Source organism: Mauremys reevesii, linkage group 2, assembly GCF_016161935.1.
Source record: "Mauremys reevesii isolate NIE-2019 linkage group 2, ASM1616193v1, whole genome shotgun sequence".
Lineage (NCBI taxonomy): Eukaryota > Metazoa > Chordata > Testudines > Geoemydidae > Mauremys > Mauremys reevesii.
The window spans coordinates 84,381,933-84,404,667 of NC_052624.1; the positions used below are offsets into that span (position 1 = coordinate 84,381,933).

Here is a 22,735-nt window from a genome sequence, read left to right on the forward strand (position 1 = left end):
AGCTTGCTCACCCTCCTGGCTGACGTGATAGTGACTAGGAAGACAACTTTCACCCAGAGATGGGACAAAGAACAGGTGGCTAATGCTTCAAAGTGAGATTTGGTAAGGTTGAGGTCCAACTGAAGTGTTGGTTTCACCACTGCTGGAAAAGTTCTAATAAGTCTCTTCAAGAATCTAGTCATCATTGGCTGAATACAGATAGTCCTCAATTAGAGGATGAAAAGCTCTGATTGCTGCAAGGTGGACCTGCAGGGAACTGATAGAGAGGCCTGATGTCTTATGGGTAAGCAGGTATTCTACAAAAACAGGGATTACAGAGGATCTGGAGATGGCTGGTGGTGTTGTAACCAAGAAAAGAAGCACTTCCACTTGGTCAAAGAGCTTCTCTTGATAGAGTCCTTCCTCCTTTGGTTAAGAATGGATTGAACTGCCACTGAACATGTATGCTCTGCATCTGATCCCTATTCAAATACCAGGCCTTGAGTTGTAGTGGTCCTGGGCTGCGATGCCTGATTGTACCATTGTGTTGTGTTAACAGATCTGGCAGTGGTCAGATGTTGATGGGAGGATGGGTTGAAATCCTCAGGAGTTCCAAGAACCAGAACTGTCTTGGCCAGTCAGGCACAATGAGGGGGGAAGCATCATCTTGAACGACAGATTTTCTTGATGAAATAATAGGCTCCTGCTCTCCTGGTGGTGACATAGATACCAGTGGGAGGATGTTATGAGTTGTGGACACATTAGGAGAGGATCATCTTCCTCTCAAGGTGATTTCTTCAGGTGTAGGGATGTCTCCAAGGAGATCCAGGACCAACAAAAAAGAATATTGTGGTTACAACAGAGTGAAAATATCCTCAAATGAGATACAGGTTTTGACCCTCCCTGATGTCTGGGGAGCCCCTGAGAAGTGGATTGGGAGATCCAGGTCTAGTACTCAACGGATCCCATAAGAGTAAGTCGGAACCATTGGATGGATCTGGTTGGTACCCGCCCTTTGGTTTGTGGTTCTTACTAAATGCTAGTAAGAAAGAGTGGTGTATTTGCATTCAAAATCATCCACGCAGGAGCAAGATGTAAACGGGGGGGGGAGGGGGAACTTGCAGCATAAGGGTTGAAATTCTGCAAAGATTTGCTTATGGGTGGGGCCAGGGTGTTATGGAGATACCTGCAATAAACTATTCACTTCACAAAAATGGTCAGCTGCGCCTTTGCCTATAGATGTCCCCAGAAGTATACCTAACAAACAGCTGTGTTGTCATATGGAAGGAACACACCCACTGTGATCACACATACACATCCTTGGTAATCTTTATGGTAATCACAAATGAGTTCTCAGTCTTCTTGTTCATACGGGGGTTTTTTTTATTTTTTCCCCAACCAGAGAGAGAGATTAACAGATGGCCCAACCACAAGAAGCACCAAATATCTATAGTTCAGCACTCTGATAATTCAGACCACTTAATTAAAACTCAGATATCAAAAAGAACTCAGCACCCGTAATTTAGGCACCCAGGTATGAGGCTAGACTTTTCAAAAGAGTTCTGTTAGAAATAAGCACTTCTGAAAATCTCTCTGGGTGTGCTGGATTCAGGTCCTAAATTTTAGGCACCAACTTTGAAAACATTAGCCTTGCTTTTTAAACCATTTGTCTAGTTCAGCATTTAATTAAGTACAATCCTAGATTTTCCATAAAATCATGTCTTCTTTCATTCACATCATGTATCAGCATTAAACATGTAAAATAACACTTCAATGAGAACAAGGTCACTTCTCTCAGCAGTTACTGGGAAAAGATTAATAAAATAATAATGGACTTGAACCTGAAAAGAAAATAAAAAGTTAATTAGTAACTAATAGTTGAAACAAAGAGTTTCCAAGAGAGGCTGGGAAATAACCATCAATGGAAAACTTAACGACTAATCTGATACTATTTACCAGGAACAATGCAATGATGATGGAATCGATCCTATTATGATGCAAAACTGGTCTCAATTATACATTTGCATTTATTTCCAAAGCAAATATTTCCATGATTAGCTGCTATATCAAAAAAATACATATTTTCACTTTTTTTTTTTTTTTTTTTAAAAAGAGGGTACCTATTCATATGATAGGGACCATGACACAGAAAGTTTACATGTTCATTTTGAACGCAAGTAATAACCAACATATGTAAACACAGGCATTGTATGAGTGTATTAAACAACTCCTAAAGTTAATATCTTGGTAAATTTTAATCCACTATTCACAAAGAACAGAAAGGAAATTAGCAATGTGACTCAAACCTCTTGTCAACTTATTTTAAAAAATCAAACCCTCCATGACACAAATTACACAAGAAAGCTGTTAAAAGACAACACTATTTTGGGTTGGGTTTTTTTTGTTTTTTTTTTAATATCCTCAGCACAAACTGTCCTTTGCCTACATTAGAAATAATATTAATGCCCTAGACCAGACCAATATACCAAAGTTCAGTGCAGAACAAATCTTACGGCTAACTTCTAATTCTAGCCTAAAAATATAATGGAAGCCAACACCCATTTTTAGTATGTATGTGCAGGCACTGGCAATAATTTGAAGGGGAAAATTTAACAATGCCCAGCTAAAGGCTGATCATTTCATGACAACAAAGCATAATTAGAAAAAAATTAAAGATTAAAGAAGCTTGTTGACACAAAGAATTGCAAATCAAAACACACAGAAATAAGACATTTCTTCTGAAAATAAAATTGAGCATGAATGACAATATCTTACCTGTACAGAAGGAACATCTGTAAATGCCTTAATAAAATCATCCTCATCGACAGCTCCAGCTCCTCCCTCTTTAGATGCACCTATGTAAGTTTTAAAACAAAAAAAAACAAAAAAAAACCACATCAACTGCTTAATGGTGTCGAATACATTTCAAATTTACAAAGATTTTCTAGTTCAAATACATTCAATTTATATTTAAAACTTTAGTTACACTGTAATCCTTATTTGGGTGAAAAAGATGGGCAAGGTGAAAAATTTAATAGAACTGATAAACATCGAATTTCTAATATATAGGAAATTTTAATATTCTAACATCTGTTTTCATCTTTAATCTGGACAGAATCAAAATACCACAACTTTCCACAAAATAGTAAGTTACAAAAAAAATTTGATCTGGGAATGTCAAATTTCTTTCTGACATTTTCAAGCAAAACAAAATGTTTCAACATCCTCAAACTGAAACATTTAAATTTGTTAACCTAATATAAAATATTTTTTTCAATTTTTACCATAAAAAAATTCCCCCCATCAACATTTTACAGTAAAAAAATTCATTTTTGCTGAAACCACATTTTCTGCCAAAAAAACCAACTGAAACCCATCACCATACAACAGGCTTGAACAGAATGCCTCCACTATCTACTGAAATAAAACAGGTTTTCCTTGAACATGTACCACACAAATTAATAGTGTATTTAAAAATCATATTTAAAGTAAATCTTCATTTTAAGTAATTTAAGTAGGGATGCTGAAACAGCCCCATCCCTTTTTCAGCCAAGCAGTCAAAGGCCTTTTGGAAAAGGTACATATTTTATTGGTGCAGTCTGATTCCCTTGGTCCTACCCTACTGACTAATATTGGTGTGATGCTATTATTGGCTGACAGAAGTATCAGATTACTGTATTCAGGCTTAGCTGCAATTAAGTGCTTGGCAGAACTGCATTAAGATACAAGAAGTTTCACCTTTCTTTAAATGGGACCAAATTTTTTCTACTAGCTTAAGAAGAGAGTTGGAGACTGGTTATTTCCACTTTGATTTGTCTGGATAACAATAGCTGGTATCCTGGACCAACTGTGAGAAGGGCCCTTACTAAGAGCACAGCAGCTATGCCAAATGGTTGGAGGCTATGGAGGCTGAAAACTGATGGTCTTCAGCCTTCCTCTAATAATATCTAGATTTCCTTATCTTCCTCCAGCGGGAGTCTAGTCTTTCTGTTGAATCCTGAGAATGTGCAGGCAGAAAATTATAACAGTTCTTATTCGTGGACTGTACTCTTCCTTGTTCAGTGTTGGTAATAGGGGACGTCATATCAAATATTTTTTCCTAAATATTTTTTCCTAGAATCAGATAGAGACCACGTATCTCATAGAACCTCCAGTAACAAATAACAAACCTCCATTTTCAACCCCCAGGGGTCGGTTTTGTTCAGCATTTTCATTAATGATCTGGATGATGGGATGGATTGCGCACTCAGCAAGTTTGCAGATGACACTAAGCTGGGGGGAGAGGTAGATAAGTTGAAGTGTAGGGATAGGGTCCAGAGTGACCTAGACTAATTGGAGGATTGGGCCAAAAGAAATCTGTTGAGGTTCAACAAGGACAAGTGCAGAAACCTGCACTTAGGATGGAAGAATCCCATGCACTGCTATCGGCTGGGGACCGACTGGCTAAACGGCAGTTCTGCAGAAAAGGACCTGGGGATTACACAGTGGACGAGAAGCTGGATATGAGTCAACAGTGTGCCCTTGTTGCCAAGAAGGCTAACGGCATATTGGGCTGTATTAGTAGGAGCATTGCCAGCAGATTGAGGGAAGTGATTATTCCCCTCTATTTAGCACTGGTGAGGCCTCATCTAGAGTATTGAGTCCAGTTTTGGAGCACCCACTACAGAAAGGATGTGGACAAATTGGAGAGAGTCCAGCAGAGGGCAATGAAAATGATTAGGGGGCTGGGGCACATGACTTATGAGAAGAGGCTGAGGGAACTGGGCTTATTTAGTCTGCAAATGAGTTGGGGGTGGGGTTGTTAGCAGCCTTCAACTACCTGAAGGAGGGTTCCAAAGAGGATGGAGCTAGGCTGTACTCAGTAGTGGCCGATGACAGAACAAGCAACAATGGCCTCAAGTTGCAGTGGGGTAGATCTAGGTTGGATATTAGGAAAAACTATTTCACTAGGAGGGTGGTGAAGCACTGGAATGGGTTACCTAGGGAGGTGGTGGAAATCTCCATCCTTAGAGGTTTTTACGGCCCGGCTTGACAAAGCCCTGGCTGGGATGATTTAGTTGGGGTTGGTCCTGCTTTCAGAAGGGGGTTGAACTAGATGATCTCCTGAGATCTCTTCCAACCCTAGTCTTCTATTATTCTAATATACATGACAAGTTTCTTATGATCTGAACTGGCTGCCTTTTGATTCCACGGTGGAAGTTAAGATGTTGGTTTTGGCCCATAAAGTCCTAAATGGCTTTTGGTTTTGCTTGCTCGAGAGAAAAGACGGTTACTCACCTTTGTAACTGTTGTTCTTCGAGATGTGTTGCTCATATCCATTCCAGTTAGGTGTGCGCGCCACGCGTGCACGTTTGTCGGAAGATTTTTACCCTAGCAACTCCTGGTGGGTCGGCTGGGTCGCCCCCTAGAGTGGCGCCACCATGGCGCCGGATATATACCCCTGCCAACCCGACCTCTCCTCACTTCCTTCTTGCCAGATACTCCGACAGTGGGGAAGGAGGGCGGGTTTGGAATGAATATGAGAAACACATCTCGAAGAACAACAGTTACAAAGGTGAGTAACCGTCTTTTCTTCTTCGAGTGCTTGCTCATATCCATTCCAGTTAGGTGATTCGCAAGCCTTACCTAGGCGGTGGGGTCGGAGTGAGATGTCGCAGAGTGTAAAACTGTGGAGCCAAAGGCTGCGTCATCCCTGGACTGCTGGACCAGGGCATAGTGGGAGGCGAAGGTATGGACCGAGGACAAGGTAGCTGCACGACAAATCTCGTGTATAGGCACGTGAGCCAAGAAAGCGGCAGATGAGGCTTGAGCCCTGGTAGAGTGCGCAGTGATGTGGCTCAGCGGAACATGAGCTAAAGCATAACATGTGCGGATGCAGGATATCACCCAGAAGGAAATCCTCTGCGAGGAAACGGGTAAGCCCCTCATCCGCTCAGCCACCGCAACGAAGAGTTGTGGGGTTTTGCGGAAGGGTTTTGTGCGCTTGATGTAAAAAGCGAGAGCTCTACGGACATCGAGTGAGTGCAGTTGTTGCTCCCTGAAGGATGAATGCGGCTTCGGAAAGAAGACAGGAAGGAAAATTTCCTGGTTAACATGGAAGGCCGATACCACTTTGGGGAGAAAGGCCGAATGTGGTCGCAACTGCACCTTGTCCTTATGGAATACAGTATAGGAAGGGTCTACCGTAAGAGCTCGAAGCTCTGAAACTCGTCTCACCGATGTAATGGCCACGAGAAAGGAGGTTTTCCAGGAGAGGTAGAGGAGGGAGCAAGTTGCTAACGGCTCAAACGGGGGCGACATAAGTCTGTCGAGAACCAGGTTAAGGTCCCAGGTCGGGGCGGCGGACCTGTGGGTATAGACGCTGCAGGTCCTTGAGGAATCGAGATACCATAGGATGGGAAAAAACCGAGCGGCCAGTGTCTCCTGGGTGGAAGGTAGAGATGGCCGCCAAGTGTACTCTCAAAGATGACAGTGCTAGGCCCTGTTGTTGAAGAGACCAAAGGTAGTCCAAGATGGTGGGAATGGAAACCTCGGTTGGGAGAACGTGCCGTGCTTCTCACCAGCACGTGAAACGCTTCCACTTGGCCAAATATGTTGCTCTAGTGGAAGGCTTCCTGCTACCCAGGAGCACTTGTTGCACTGGGGCGGAGCAACGCAACTCGGACTGGGTCAACCACTCAGGAGCCATGCTGTGAGGTGGAGGGACGGTAGGTCCAGGTGATGTAGTTTGCCGTGGTCCTGAGTTATCAGGTCCAGGTGAAGCAGAAGGGGGATGGGGTCCGCTATGGACATGTCCAGCAACATGGTGTACCAGTGTTGCCGGGGCCACGCTGGAGCGATCATGATCAAGCAGGCTCTGTCCCTGCGTACTTTGAGCAGGACTCTGTGGACGAGGGGAAACGGTGGAAAAGCATATAGCAGGTGCGTCGTCCACGGGATAAGGAAGGCGTCCGCCATGGAACCCGGTGAGAGGCCTTGAAAGGAGCAGAACATCTGGCATTTCCTGTTCTCACGGGACGCAAATAGGTTTACCTGGGGAAATCCCCACTTTTGGAAGATCGAAAGAATAATGTCCGGGCGAAGCGACCACTCGGGAGAGAGGAAGGATCTGCTGAGGCGGTCCGCCAGTGTGTTCCGAACCCCCGGGAGAAAGGACGCTACAGGGTCTATGGAGTGGACTATACAGAAGTCCCAGAGTCGCACGGCCTCCTGACAAAGGGGCGAGGACCTTGTCCCACCCTGTTTGTTCATATAGTACATGGCCGTCATGTAGTCAGTGAATATTGACACACAACGGCCCTGCAAATGCTGTTTGAATGCCTGGCAAGCAAGGCGGACTGCTCTCAGCTCCCGGACATTGATGTGCAAGGCCAGTTCCTGGAGTGACCAAAGGCCTTGAGTGCGTAGATGACCGAGATGAGCACCCCAACCGAGAGATGATGTGTCCGTCGTCAGGGACGCCGAGGGTTGGGGTGGATGGAACGGCAGCCATGTACAGACGTGGGAGGGGGTCAGCCACCATTTGAGGGAGTTTAAGACGCTCGGGGGAATGGTGACTATCATGTCTATGGCGTCTCTGCGGGGTCGGTACACCACGATTGGAGGGGATGGAGGCGTAGCCTGGCATATTTTGTCACAAACGTGCAGGCCGCCATGTGACCCAGGAGACCCAGGGAGGTGCGAACCGTAGTTAACGGAACAGCTTGCAGACTCCGGATGATGGCCACCATTGCCTGAAACCGGGGCAGTGGTAAGCAGGCTCTGGCGAGGTTTGAATCCAGGGTAGTGCCACTGAAGTCTATCCTCTGTGTGGGAACCAGAGTGGATTTTTCCGCATTGATCAGTAGGCCTAGGTGTAGGAATAGGTCCTTGACAATGCGGATGTGATGGGTCACCTGCGCCTCGGAGGTCCCCCGGATGAGCCAGTCGTCCAGATACGGAAACACGTGTACCCGACAGCGGCGGAGGTGGGCGGCGACTACAGCCATGCACTTCGTGAATACCCTTGGGGCTGTAGAGAGGCCGAAGGGGAGGACCGCGAACTGAAAATGTTGTCGGTTCACTGCGAACCGGAGGAACCTTCTGTGAGGTGGGTAGATGGCTATGTGGAAATAGGCATCTTGCATGTCGAGGGCGGCATACCAGTCTCCGGGATCCAGGGATGGGATAATGGTCCCTAAGGATACCATGCGGAACTTCAACTTTATCATGAATGTGTTGAGTTTCCGCAGGTCCAGGATGGGTCTGAGACCTCCCTTTGCCTTGGGGATTAGGAAGTAGTGGGAGTAAACCCCTTGCCCCACTCGTGGTCTGGCACCTCCTCTATGGCTCCTTTGGCAAGAAGCGCCTGAACCTCCTGAAGGAGGAATTGCTCGTGAGAGGGGTCCCTGAAGAGGGACGAGGAGGGTGGGTGGGAGGGGGGGCGTGAAATAAATTGGAGGTGGTACCCAAATTCCAGCGTGCCTAAGACCCAGCAATCTGAAGTTAGCTGGGACCACGCAGGGAGGAAAAATGAGAGGCGGTTGGAGAAAGGCAGGAACAGATCCTTTAAAGAAACTGGTACAACGCCCTCGGGCGCACCTTCAAAAGGAAGGTTTCGGCCCTGTGGGAGGCTTGGAGGGACCTCGGTTTTGGCCCCCTTGGTTGCCCGACTGCCATAGGTGACCAGTCCTGCCCTGCCCTCTGGCAAAGTCTTGTCTTTGCCTGGGCTGAGGGTACGGGCAGTGTGGTTGAGGGCGGAAGGGCCTGCGCTGCGTTACTGGAATATGCCTACAAATGAGCGCATAATGACCCTGTTGTCCTTAAGGCTTTGCAGCCTAGGGTCAGTTTTGTCCGAGAAGAGACCTTGGCCTTCAAAGGGAAGGTCCTGAATTGTATATTGGAGCTCTGGGGGGAGGCCTGAGACCTGCAACCACGAGAGACGTCGCATAGTGACCCCTGAAGCTAGCGTCCTGGCCGCTGAGTCCGCAGCGTCTAGGGAAGCCTGTAGGGACGTTCTAGCCACTTTTTTCCCTTCATCTAGGAGAGCAGCAAACTCCTGACGGGAGTCCTGGGGGAGCAATTCCATAAATTTGTCCGCCGCCGCCCAGGTATTATAGCTATAGCGGCTAAGGAGGGCTTGTTGGTTCACCACGCGGAGTTGGAGGGCCCCTGCGGAATAGACTTTGTGCCCCAGCAAGTCCATGCGCCTAGCGTCTTTAGATTTAGGGGCTGGAGCCTGCTGTCCGTGGCGCTCCCTCTCGTTAACCGACTGGACAACGAGAGAGCAAGGTGGGGGGTGGACATACAAATAGTCATAGCCCTTGGAGGGCACCATATATTTACGTTCCACGCCACGTGCAGCAGGTGGGACGGAGGCCAGAGACTGCCAGATCGTGTTGGCATTGGCCTGGATTGTCCGAATGAAAGGAAGAGCCACTCTTGGGGGGGCATCAGATGACAAAATGTCCACCACTGGGTCCTCCACCTCCGGTACCTCCTCGACTTGCAAGTTCATATTTTGTGCAACTCGTCTGAGGAGGTCCTGGTGGGCACGCAGGTCGATAGGGGGAGGGCCGACAGATGACGTTCCGGCTACAGCCTCATCTGGGGAGGAAGAGGAGGAGAGACCCGGGACAAGTGGGTCGGTCGAGGGCTCGTCATGGTGGGAGGGTCGTGCCTCGCCAGGGAGTTGAGAGTCCTGAGGTTGGGCCGACACTTCCTCTACAGGAGAGGGAGGAGGACGGCTTATCGTTGCCTCCGGCACCCGATGTTCTGTGGTGACAGAGCCCGACGGACCTGGACTTGCACCTTGGGCCTGATGGTATGCCCACGGTGTCCAGAAACCCCACTGTTGAGGTCCCTGATCCTGAGCCCAGGGCTCGTGGAACAATGCAGCAGGCACATCAGCATCATGGGCATACGCATTACCGGCCTGTGAAGACCCAGACGGGTGTCTGGACGGCCGGGGGGGGCCGAGCGATAGTATGAGGCCCTCTCCCTTGTTGGTGATCTCCTCGGTGCCGGGGATCGGTGCCTGGAGTCGTACCGGTGCTGAGAGCGAGACCGGGACCTGCGACCGGCCCTACGCCGGGAGGTCGACCTGGATCTCGACGGTCTCCGGCGGGAACGGCTGCGAGAGTCTCGGTGCCGGGATCGGTGCCGAGAGCTGGAACGGTACCGAGATGTCGATCCATGCCGCGAGTACAACCGGTACCGATACAGCGATTGGTGCCGGGACTGGGAGCGGCGTCGGGATCGTGAGCGGCCATGAGAAGGCGAACGGCGCCGGGACCTGGATCGGGATCGGCGCTGGGCTGCCGAGGCAACTAATGGGGGCGTCATCATTGCCGGTTTGCCTCTCCAAGGTATTACCCGCACCGGCGGTGCCGGGGGCTGAGGCAGGGTCGACTCCGTCATGGCGATAAGGTCCCTTGCAGCCGAGAAAGTCTCAGGCGTAGACGGGACCGTAAGCTCAACCACAGGCGGGGAGCTCTCCAGTACCGGACTCGACGGCCCTCTCGGGACCGGAGTCAACAGTACCACAGCCGTCGGTGCCGCAGCAGATGTAGGTGCCGGGCGGTCCGAATGGGGCTGAGTCTGAGTCACCGAAGGCATCGAAAAAGCAGAAGACTTCGACCTCTTCTGCTTTGGTGAGAGGGATCGGTGCCGATCAGGACCCTGCACCAGAGAAGGCCGGTGCCATGGTGTCTTGGCGGTGCCGGCACGTTCCGGTGCCGGAGGAGCGCTGCTGGCAGTGAGGTCAGCACTCGGTGCTGAGGATGAAGGGTTTAAAGCTGCCTCCATGAGGAGAGTCTTTAAGCGAAAGTCTCCTTCTTTGTCCTCCGCTTAAATGACTTGCAAATTCGGCACTTATCTGATACGTGCGATTCCCCGAGGCACCTCAGACACGAGTTGTGGGGATCGCTTGTGGGCATCGGCTTCTTGCAGGCCGAGCACAGCTTGAACCCTGGTGAACCGGGCATGGGCCCCGGCACCGGGTGCGGGGAAGGGCTAATGCCCAAACCCCGTTAACTATTTCTAATCTAACTATTTAAGAACTATTTATACTAATTACACTATATAACTAAAACAACTATATACAAGAGATAACAAGAACAAGGAGAAGCTAGGGAAGTGGAGGACAGCTAAGCCGTGCTCTACTGTTCCAACGACCGACATGGGTGGTAAGAAGGAAATGAGGAGCGGTCGGGTCGGCAGGGGTATATATCCGGCGCCATGGTGGCGCCACTCTAGGGGGCGACCCAGCCAACCCACCGGGAGTTGCTAGGGTAAAAATCTTCCAACGAACGTGCACGCACGGCGCACACACCTAACTGGAATGGATATGAGCAAGCACTCGAAGAACTCCCATTTCTAGATGCCATGCCACTACAGATACAATTAATGGAGGCTCTGGAGCTACATTCTCCATTGGTCTGAAATACACCAAATTTGTTGACTTTCAGAGCAAACTGCAAGCCTATTTCACAGGCTTTTGGGAAGTACGGAGTAGTTAAAGTATGTACTGAACTCTGATTTCATATTTTCAAAAGTTCTCAGTCTTCTCTTAAATAACCTCTGAATCAGCTAAAACTACTTGATATACGATAAAGGGCTTGGTGCATTCACATAAATTACATGCAAGAACACAACATTCAAAGAACATTATTGAAGTTGCAAAGTTAAGCACTCAGGGTACCCGTATCAGCGGGTAGTGATCGATTTATCGGGGATCGATATATCGCGTCTCATCTAGATATATCGATCCCCGAACGCGCTCCCCATCAACTCCGGAACTCCACCGGAGCGAGCGGTGGTAGCGGAGTCGGCAGGGGAGCCGCGTCCGTCGATCCCGCGCGGTGAGGACAGGAGGTAAGTCGGAATAAGATACTTCGACTTCAGCTACGGTAGTCCCGTAGCTGAAGTTGCGTATCTTACGTCGACATACCACCCCCCCAGTGTAGACCAGGCCTCAAAAGTTGAGAAATGCCAGAATTAAGGTTACCTGTGCAACTTTAATTTGGTACTCTTGTACATATGCATTATTATATAGTCTAATTACATCATTACATACTATTTTTTCCATAGAACTCCTGCCTCCTTCAGTCCTCAAAACAGACAGTGCCTACTTAATGAGAAGTTATTCAATATTTTGCTTCCTCTTCGATATTCTATATGTGGCTCAAAGGCTTCAGATAGTGTGAAGTAACTTAAGTTGGGCTGTAAACAGAGCTATTAATTTCTTCATAGGCTTTTTCTATAGTTCTCATCACCACAGTATTTGAGTGCTTCCCTAATATTAATTTATCTTCACAACTCACCTGGGTATTAGCTCCATTTTACAGGAATATGAAAAATGCACATGTTCTGTGCATATATATTTTCCTACTGTATCTTCCACTGCATGCATCCGATGAAGTGGGTTTTAGCCCACAAAAGCTTATGCTCAAATACATTTGTTAGGCTAAGGTGCCACAAGTACTCCTTGCTCTTTCCACCGCCCCCCAAGTGCTGTAGCTATGCCAACTTAACCCTGGTGTAGACATGGCTGGGTTGACATGCTTCTGTTGCCCTAACTCCTGCCGCTCAGGGAGTTGGAATTCCTACAACGACAGAAAACCCTCTTGTCACTGTAGGATGCACCTACATTACAGTGGCATAACTACAGGACTGTAGCTATATAGCTGTAACACTCATAGTTTAGACATGGCCTTAATGCGCACATAGCTTACACTGGCAAAACACTGCTTTTGCTGGTAAAGCTTATTCCAAACACACACACACACACACGAGCGCAATAAGCTATATAAGCTGCAGTTTTGCCAGAATAACTGTGTCTACACTAAGGGCTGTTGCCAGCCCAGCTATGTCAGTCAGAGATCACACCTCATCACATCCTTGACCAGCAAAAGATCGTAGCATAGACTTAGCTTCAGTAAATAGGAATTGATATATATTTTGACTGTACATTTTGCATGTTAGTGATTGGATATTGCCCCAAATAGTGCATCTCTTATACAAGTTTTCTTTCTACACAAGTGGCATCAGTAAAACTTCAGGCGTGAATCTAAACAGAAATAATTAAACCAGTTAAAAAAAGATTGAATAGATGCTTCTATGTAAGACTGGTTTACTTCAGTTTAGTATAAGTCAGTTAGGAATGGGTTTAAGATAAACCTAATAAGTCATTCAAACTGATATAGGAGTGTCCACAGAACATTTTGCGTTGGTTTAACTATATTAGTTTAAAAGAGACAGTTCAATTTATACCCAAGTAAGTTACATTGGTAGACTAGCCCTTATGTTTGTCTAAGGCCTTGCATAAAAATAAGCTTGCACCAGATTAGCTAAAGGTGCAATTTTAAATCAATGCTATTAAAGTGAAAGTGTTGTGTAAACTTTTTACACTCTGGTTTCATTCTCTAAGAAAAAAATTGAACATAACTAAAATCAACCACCCTTAAACCTAAGTGAAACAAAATTAATAGCAAGAACTTGTTCAGCTGAGTTTATACACATTTCTTCCCCAATTTTGTAATCTTAGTTACTAAAGGCAATGCAGGTAGAAACATTTATTAAAGTTGCCCAACACTGCTCATTGTAAAACTATGAGCAGTGTTGGGCTCAGTTGCTTACAACTTTGCCAAATTTGAACCATTTGGGCTGAGATTTTCCATGCTGGGTGCTATGGCTGATACAGGTTTCAGCTAAAATGTTTCAGCTGTTTCTGAGAATAAAATTGTAGACAAATATTTTCTCCATGTTAAAAAAAATCTTACATTTTTACTGAGAAGCTCAAGCACTTTCATGCTTTAAAGCATGGACTTGAAAATTTGGCAGGTGATTGACTGCCTTTTTGACAGAGATGCGCCTTCTGTTCCTTTGAAATGCCTCTCAAATATAAGCATCTGAAAAATCTGATTTCACTCATGCTCTCCAGAGACTTTAGAGGTTGCCAACTAACTTCTCTACAGATTCCGCTTGCACTCCTGCCTCACATATCATCAGATTAAATCTTCTACTATTACCAAGGGCAAGTCTACACTACAAAATTAAGTCAACCTAAGTTGTGTCGACATACAGCCACCACAATAATTAAATTGCTTTTGCATGTCCACGCTACGGTCCTTTTGCCAGTGGTGTGCGTCCTCACAAGCAGCTCTTGCAGCGAAGCAGAGAGTGGAGCACCATGGGTAGCAATCTTACTCTGCAATTTGCCATTATCTGGCACAGACTGTTTTGAGTCGCATATGGGTGAACATGAGAACATGGTTTCAACGGACCATGATGCTGTTTTCTCCATCCCATAATATCTGCATCCTATAATGTTTTGTGCCTCTTTTCAAAAGCCCCACAAACCCATGCATTTGCCATCTCTGTGAGAAGCATGCATCCAGCACTGCTATTCAGTGGTGTGTTGACCTTTACGAACACAACACACCTGGTCCTTCAGCATTTTCAGAGTTGCCAGAGAAGCTGCGAGGGATATAACAATGCCTTGCAGGCTGATGGATGTAGAAAGAAACAATTCAAGGTTGTTGTTGGCATTCAGCTCAGTTGCAGATGGTGGAGCACTGGTTCTGGGCCAGAGAAACAAGCACAGACTGGTGCGATCGCATCATTATGCAGGTTTGGGGTGACAAGCAGTGACTGCAGAAGTTTTGGATGTGCAAGGACACATTAATGGAACTGTGTGTGGAGCTCGCCCCAACCCTCCGGCACAGTGACACCAAAATAAGCTGCACTCACGGTGAAGAAGCAATTGCTGTGTGGAAGCTGGCCACACAAGATTGCTAATGATCAGTCGGGAATCAATTTGGAGTTGGGAAATCCACTGTGGGGGGGTTGCTGTGATGCGAGTATACAGGCACATTAACTGGGTCTTGCTGTGAAGGACTGTAACGCTTGGCAAAGTGTAGTACATTCTGAGTGGTTCTGCAGCAATGGGGTTTCTGAACTGTGGTCGGGCAATAGATGGCATGCGTATCCCTATTTTGGCATCAGACAACCTTGCCAACGAGTACATCAGCAGAAAGAACTACTTTTCTATGGTATTGCAAGCACTGGTGGATCACCAGAGATGTTTTACCAACATCAGTGTAGGATGGTGCATTATGCATAATTTTTAAAAACACTGGGCTTTTCAGAATGATGCAAGCAAAGACTTTCTTTCCAGACCGGAGGATTACCATTGGGGATATGGAAATACCAATCATGATCCTTGGCAAGCCAACTTACCCTTCATTCCTGTGGCTCATGAAGCTGTAGACCTGCCACCTCAACAGCAGCAAGGAGCGCTTCAACTATACACTCAGCAGGTGCAGAATGGCTATTGAAGGTGCCTTTGGCCATTTGAAAGGGTACTGGCACTGTCTATTCATGCAATTAGACTTTAGTGAAAAAAATATCCCCATGGTTATAGCTGCCTGCTGTGCGTGTCGTCATAACTGTGAAGCAATTTTCCACCAGGGTGGAGCACAGAGGTGGAATGCCTGGCTGCTGATTTTGAGCAGCCAGATATCAGGGCTATAAGAAGAGCTCAACAGGGAGCTATAAAGCTCAGGGAGGCTTTGAAAAACTGTTTCAATAGTGAGCCACAGTAATGTGTTATTGTTGTACTGTGCTCTGCTGGGCATTGTTTTTTAGCATCCTGGTACGAGCCTTGTAAAGAGTGCTCTGTGTGTGATAATATTATATTGTGAATGCACCTATTGCTTTTATCTTTTAATGATGTCAGCTCCAGCCACCTTATGTTGTGAACTAATAAAGATGAATTAATTTTCCATAAATAAACGTTTATTTCAAACATATGCAAAAACAATTGTGACTGAATGAAACTATATAAATTCAGGGAAAAGAACCTTTAAAAGGGAAAGAACATTCATTCTCAGAGTACGTGCGGCTGTGATTCTCTGTACTCTTTCCTCAGGGTGGAGGGGTAGTGGTACTGCAGTGGCCCTGGAACATATGGGGTGGGTTGGATCGGTAGGGAGGTCCCAGAATGCAGTTATCAATAGGCTGCAGTGGGAGATGACCACCACAGGTGACTTAGACCAGAGGTCTATAAGAGTCTCCATCATGTCCGTCCGGCACTTGAGAAGCATTGTCATGTCTTCCTGCGTCTGTCCTTTTGCTGCATGTTTCTCCTTTCTGCACGCTCCCTTCCCATTCTGTCCAGAAGTGCACTCCTCCAAGCAAAGGCTTGCAGGATCTCTTGGAACATGTAGTCCCATGTTGTCTTTCTTCTCCTCATCTGGCTGAACTGCTCCACTGGTGTGGATGGTGAGACCCTCAAGGCCACATTTCCAGCTGCAAAAGACAAAATGCACAGAGGTATTATTGTGAGTGTTTTCACTCCCCTTGATCCATAAAAGTTACAATTATTGCAGTCTCACTTCTGCTGGGATTCATAGAGCACGGTGGCAGTTCCAGCCATAGTGAGTACGGCCCAGGGAGAAAGGGTCAATTTGGGACAAGGAGGGTGGGGAGCACACAGGCACCAGCATATGTGGAATAGGGCAACTGAACTGAATACTGGCACTGTTTTCCACAAGTGGTGGTGATTTTAGCTGGCATCTTACTCCTGAGGGTAACCCCTGAAAGGGAACAGCCCCTGCACACTTCTGGACACAGACTGGGTCCATATGCTGCTAGCCTGTGTGCTGCAAGGGTGCTAGCTGAAGTAATTGCTGACTGGCTTGGAAAAGTGTCCTACCACGGTGGAAGAAATAGGGTAGCCCTCCCCAGAAACCTTCAGCAGAGGATTGCAGACCATCTCAAAGAAAGTTTCCTTGAGATCTCTATGGAGGATTCATGGGACATCCCAGTGTGCATTCCCCAGGACCCACTCTGCCTCACTATATAAGGGAACGAGAAGCAGATAGCAACTCTTCCTCTATTGATTATTTCACTACATCTTCTACCCTGATTAAAAAAATAGCAAATGAACTGCAATACCAAAGCAAACTGCATGCTTACCAGAAGTTCCTTCCCTTACATCAGCTCGCCAGTTCTGTACGGTAGGGATTGGCTCAACTGCTCCGGCATCAGAAAGAGTTGCTGGCTTGCCGCACCACTGGATCCTCCAGTAATCTGTTCCCCATACTCCTCCATTTCCTCGTCCAATACCTCCTCCTCACTATGTACTATGTGCCAGCCCGTCAAAGTATCCACAGGCAGTGGGCCTCCACAAAGGATGCAGTCTCTTGTAGAAGCAGCATGTTTTCAGCTCCGCTCCAGAGCAACTGTTAGCCTTCTTTGCCTTCTGGTACACCTGCTGCAGCTCTTTGATTTTCACGTGAACTGCTGTATATCCCTGTTGTAGTCCTTCTCCCATGCCCTGAGCGATCTGCTCATAGATACTGGCGTTTCTATGGCTGGATCAGAGCTGTGCCTGCAGAGTCTCTTTTCCCCACAAAACCAGGAGATCCACCACCTCTGTGTACTCCAGGTAGGAGCGTGTTGCTACGTGGAGCTGGCATGGTCAGCTAGGCAGTTGCTATGTGAGCTCTCCACGCAAAGCAAACAGATAATGGAATTTAAAATTTGAGAGGCTTTAAAAGGAGAGAGAGTTGAGCTCAAAACCGTGACCAGAGCGGTCATAATGGGGCATTGTGGGATACCTCCTGGAGGCCACTAAAGTTGCCATAAATAACAGTGTCTAACCTGACACAGCATCAACCTAAGTGCTACGCCTCTCATGGAGGTCAAGTTATTAAGTCGGCATAATGGTTGAGTTACATTGGCGGGAGCAACATTTTAGTGTAGATACTTAGAGAGGTAGGTTGACGTAAACTGCCTTGCATCAACCTAACTCTGTAGTGTACACCGGGACTAATTTTCTTCTTTTAGAGGCAACACTTCCTTTTTGCATAACCAAGATCACAAGAAATCCTTAGCCTGATTACAGTAAACAAGACCCAACCAAAACAAAACCAAAAAAGCCAAGAACCTCTGTTATCTTTACCAGCCTGAAATGAATGGGAAACAGTATCCGTATACTAGGAATATTTTTGCATTCACAGTAATTGTATAATCTTTCTCTGAGAGAAGACTAAGTTATTCCATCAAATATGCTAGCCTAATTTTTTTTTAAAACATCTTCAAAACCTTGACTACAGCAATGTGAACTGGCTAAATCTATATAGAAAGCGAGAGAAGAAACACCTTTAAGGTTTCCAGAACTGAAAAGGGAAGACTGATAGGAAAGGCAAATATATAAAGCAAAGTAACATTTATTTTTGACATGTCTCAATTTTGTTAGACTAGTGCGATTACTTTTGTACAGTCTAATTTCCTGAAACTTGTTTTTTAAATTGTGGCAGTCAATCAGGAAAAGAAAGAAAGCAAAATAAAGTTTCAGCAATTTAAAGTTTATTATTTTATAGTTAATATTTCTTCTGTGATGAAGTTTTAGATAGTTTAGTAGAGTGGTTAACTGTTTATCATACTAGTAGAGTGGCTACAGTTAATAGAATTACAATTTTAAAAGCTTGGTAAGAACTTTGCCTACTTTGTAACGGAAGGAATTTTGAATCTCAAAAATTCAGTTCTAGTATTACATCTGTGTAACATTTGAAAAAAAAATAGTCCAATGCTCTTAATGTACAATCCTGTTCCTTTTAAACATCAGTTTATCATAAAAGGGACCTACAAAGCAAAACTAAAAATTTTAATTAAGTCTAGATAGATACCCGTACTAAATGTCCACGAGCACCAGGATGAGAAAGGTATTCGGCAAGAAAAGTAAATATTAAGCAACTTTAAAAAATAAAACAAGTTGTGTGAAATCCTTTTGTTTATGTACTTCCTGGTTCACGCCGACATCATAAATTGAACTGTTATGCCAGTACTTATATCATCACCTTCTGAGAATATCTTCAGTGAACAAGAAAGTACTATTATATTGGAAGGGAGAAAAGATATATATTAGTTGTATCTTATTGGTATGCTAATGAACCCCACAACTTGGTTGGTGAGTACACGTAATACATATATCTTGCCGATTCGTTTTCACTGGGCAGTTCACATTTAACAGATAATGTTAGATGAGCAACCTAGAATTGAAAAAATCTTGCAGACAGGTTCCAGCAAACAAAACAGTGATGCTTATCTAAAAAAAAAATATCACTATTAAAAATAATTAGATATTAAAAGCTATGAATAGCTAAAGACTGGCATAATGAAAAAATTGCACCCTCAGCAGGCTGAAATCAGATCCTTTTAATTTTCAGGTACTTCAAAGCAGAAATGGAAATAAATGTTTTCCCAAACTATATCATTTGCTGAATACTGAGAAGGCAAATATGCCAACTGTCATCCTTCTAGTAGTAAATATTCACTTTCATTTCATAGATAAAATGGTTGGAAAAGAAGTAATAATTAAGTTTCTGGTTAGATCTTAGATATAGAATTAGAATGAACTCCATGCAATGAGTCTGATACCACAGATCACAAACAGATTTCTCTAACTAAAATGATTAACTTCCATACATAATAAGAACAAGCGATGTACTGCTTATTTCTATTACATATAAATCATGTTAACAGTTTCGTATATTGACCAGCTTTTTCTGTTTTTTTAATATATTTCATAGTTATTGTATCCAATTTAAGAAGGGAAAAAACTCTAAAGGTGTACTAGATGCCCACACCCCTCTGTTTTGTTGAGGTACATCAAGGTTCTTCAACCATTTGAAAAAAGAGTGGGCCTCCATTACAAGTTGAATTCTACAAATCTATTGCAGATTTTATAAACATGTTTGTTTCAATAACTGGTTGTCCTGAAAGTTATCAGAGACTCACACATTTATTCAGCAATTTCATCAATCCGATTTCCACCTTCGACACGTTCATTTGATTTATGACACCCATTCTATGACAGAAACATTTGTAGCCCTTTATGTGTTAACTGTATGCTTATATACCCACATATATAGCAGCTAAAGTACTACATCCATCCAATAAGCAAAACCAAGGACTCATTAATAAAGCTTTGTTAATTGTATATAATAAACAATCATCCTCCAAAGTTCTTTGATTTGTGCTCGCTATGTCAGGTTTGGTGGAAAAGCATATCAGAGTGTGAGTAGATTTATATTACCTCCAACCTTAGGCCCACCAGCTGAACCTGGTTTTCTTGCACTGTTTGAAGGATTCACGAGTTTTTTAGGTGCAGGAACCTTGAAAGCTGAGGCAGCTGATGATGCCCTATTTCCATCCACTGACTCCTCATCATCAAAGCTTTTATCTACAAAAGGATACATAAAATAAATTTACTTAGGAGAACAGAGGAGTTTTTTTAAAAATTGCTCTGCTGCACTTTCCACAGAAATTTACCAGAAGATGAAATAAAAATCAATACTAATTTTGCCCTTTGTCTGTGGCATGGGAAACAGATGACAAAGAAAAATAAAAAGCATTTTAACACCACAAGATTTTATACAATACTGCCTTTGGATTTGAAATTACCATTATAATATTAAACACAAAAATGAATCCTACACAGTCAACATCACAAAAAGAAAAATTCTCTGCACAGGTTAAATGTTTCCTGTCCATCTTCACAAAAAATAAATATAATATTCAGTTCATTCCAGGCTATCCAAGAGCAATGCTGCTCCCTTTTCCTCTACTCATGCATGCATTTTCTGCTACACATCCTCCCACAATGTGTCTACCAACACTCCCTGTCTCATTCCTTCCACCCAGATCTTGCAACTTACAATCACAGATCCGCTTGCAGATCAACCGCCTCATTCCTCTGATAGCTCTTAATTCCCCTCACACTAGGATGCTCCCAATACCTCACATGGCCACACACAATAGATTCTCAATACCAATCAAAGATTCTATCCAAAACTGTCAGAAAACACCATAGCTCCACCACTGAGATTTGTGCCGGCATCTTTCTCTCTCTTCCCTGCACTAGGTGCTGAAACAACCAATCAGCTTCAAGGTGACATCATCTTCTGGTAGCCACTGCCAGATGAAGAGGTGAAAATTCTTCATACATATAAATTCATTCCCACACACACACCCACACCATCTGCAGCCACAATTTCAACCTTTTAAAAATTTCATAGCCATACTTTGCTTGAGGGTTTTCACACACACCCCAAAAATACAAGGACTTGTCTTTTGTTCAGTCAAGTCAGAAACTCATCTCCAGCTAACAGTTAAAATATTCTCAATAGAGGATGTGTTGCACTTGGTGTTTAAATTAATTTTTTTATTAAAAAGAATTCCAGAAGCAGACTGCGACCATTTTGTAATTCATTTAGTAGAAAAAGTTGGATTTATCTAAACCCTGTAATGCACGTAAAAACAAATCTGTAGTTCATATCATAAACGAGATGGGTGAGACTGACACACAGCTGCATAACAATGATATAAGCCAATTTAGCACACATTTCTTCACTTGAACCTGCCATTTCTAAAAAATATCACAGCACTGCTTTTATTTCAGGAATTTTCATGTTTATTTAACCTTGGTGTACACTGAATGGCAAAACGTTCCCTATAAAATGAGCTATATTTAAAAAGAATCTCCTGGGGGAAGACACATTCACTATCATATCAGAGCAAACATGTTTTTCCAAATGGCATTTATAGCGACAGCTGATGTAAAAACACTGAGCATTCTGGGATTTACTTTAGTTTCCTAATGACAGTATCACTTCAGAAATATTTTTGTTTAACCAAAACAACATATAGCAATATTAAACCTCTACTTTCATTTACAATCAATCAAAAACCCAGAAAACATCAGGAATTGTATATCTGAAAATTTTCTCAAACATGCTTGTTTCCTTTTAACTACCATTATAAGAGAATGTGATTAAGAATACTTCTGTGTATGGATATGTAAGCAAAACAGAATGCAAGAGGAAGGGCAGTGAAGAAACACACATTAGTCCATGAGTTTCCATGGAAACAGTACTCAGTCCTCACACAAGAACTGGGAGAATACACTTCAGTTCTAACTAAGAAAAGACACTGATTTAACTCTTAGTGTCTTAAAAAGGTAACTGTAGACATCAGCATTTTTAAAGAAACTGTTAGACCTATTAATCTAATCACACGATTAAGTTTTATAAACTTAATGCTGCATGAAATAAATGTTAATGGTAGTGGTTAACACTGAGGATTTTGACTCAGGGAAACAAGGTAACTTCAAAATAGTATTAAAAAACAGGCTGTAGATGAAGCCAATTTTTAACATCTTTTTTTAAACATGATGAATATCCACCTAAAACTTCTTAAATTATGATACCAGAAGTAGCTGATTATTAAAACTCAACTCTAAATTTATTTTTCACTGTTAATACATACATACTGCATTTTTTTCAGCTTTGATTATGAAAACAGGTTAGACTTTCACATAGTCAAACGCACAATTCTGCAGTCTATGAGCTGCAAATAGTGAATGAGAAGACAATTTTTATTAAAAATAAAACGGTTTCCAGTGCAATTAAAAAGTAATGGTAAGATTTCTGCTGATTTTACATTTGTAAAAGTTCTTATTCCAGAGTATATATGAAGCTGCAGGGGACTTTAAAAAGAATACTGGACAGATTTCTACTGAAAATGCACACATTACTCTATAATCCTACAAATACATAAATTGAATATGACGACACCTAGTTTAATAAGAAATTTTAAATCTAAGATGATAAAAAAATTACATGCAAGATTTGATAATACATGAAGTAAAAATTTAATTATAGTTTTTTATAGGAATTGCAACTTCCCCCCAGCCTTGTGTGTATTTATG

General features: G+C 44.0%; 1 protein-coding gene across 32 annotated transcripts in view; it reads right to left on the reverse strand.

Moving 5' to 3' along the window:
* The window catches only part of CLASP2 (cytoplasmic linker associated protein 2), a 280,902-nt gene that overhangs the window by 148,185 nt on the left and 109,982 nt on the right, over positions 1 to 22,735 (reverse strand). For 28 of the 32 annotated variants that reach the window (XM_039523734.1, XM_039523715.1, XM_039523712.1 and 25 more), the window contains 2 exons: positions 20,063 to 20,209; positions 2,755 to 2,834 (listed from right to left, as the gene is read on the reverse strand). In XM_039523734.1, the coding sequence (XP_039379668.1) occupies positions 2,755 to 2,834; positions 20,063 to 20,209 (227 nt within the window). Of the gene's footprint in view, positions 1 to 2,754; positions 2,835 to 20,062; positions 20,210 to 20,684; positions 20,834 to 22,735 lie in introns of those variants that run through there. The other 4 variants (XM_039523736.1, XM_039523738.1, XM_039523739.1 and 1 more) reach the window with 4 other exon arrangements.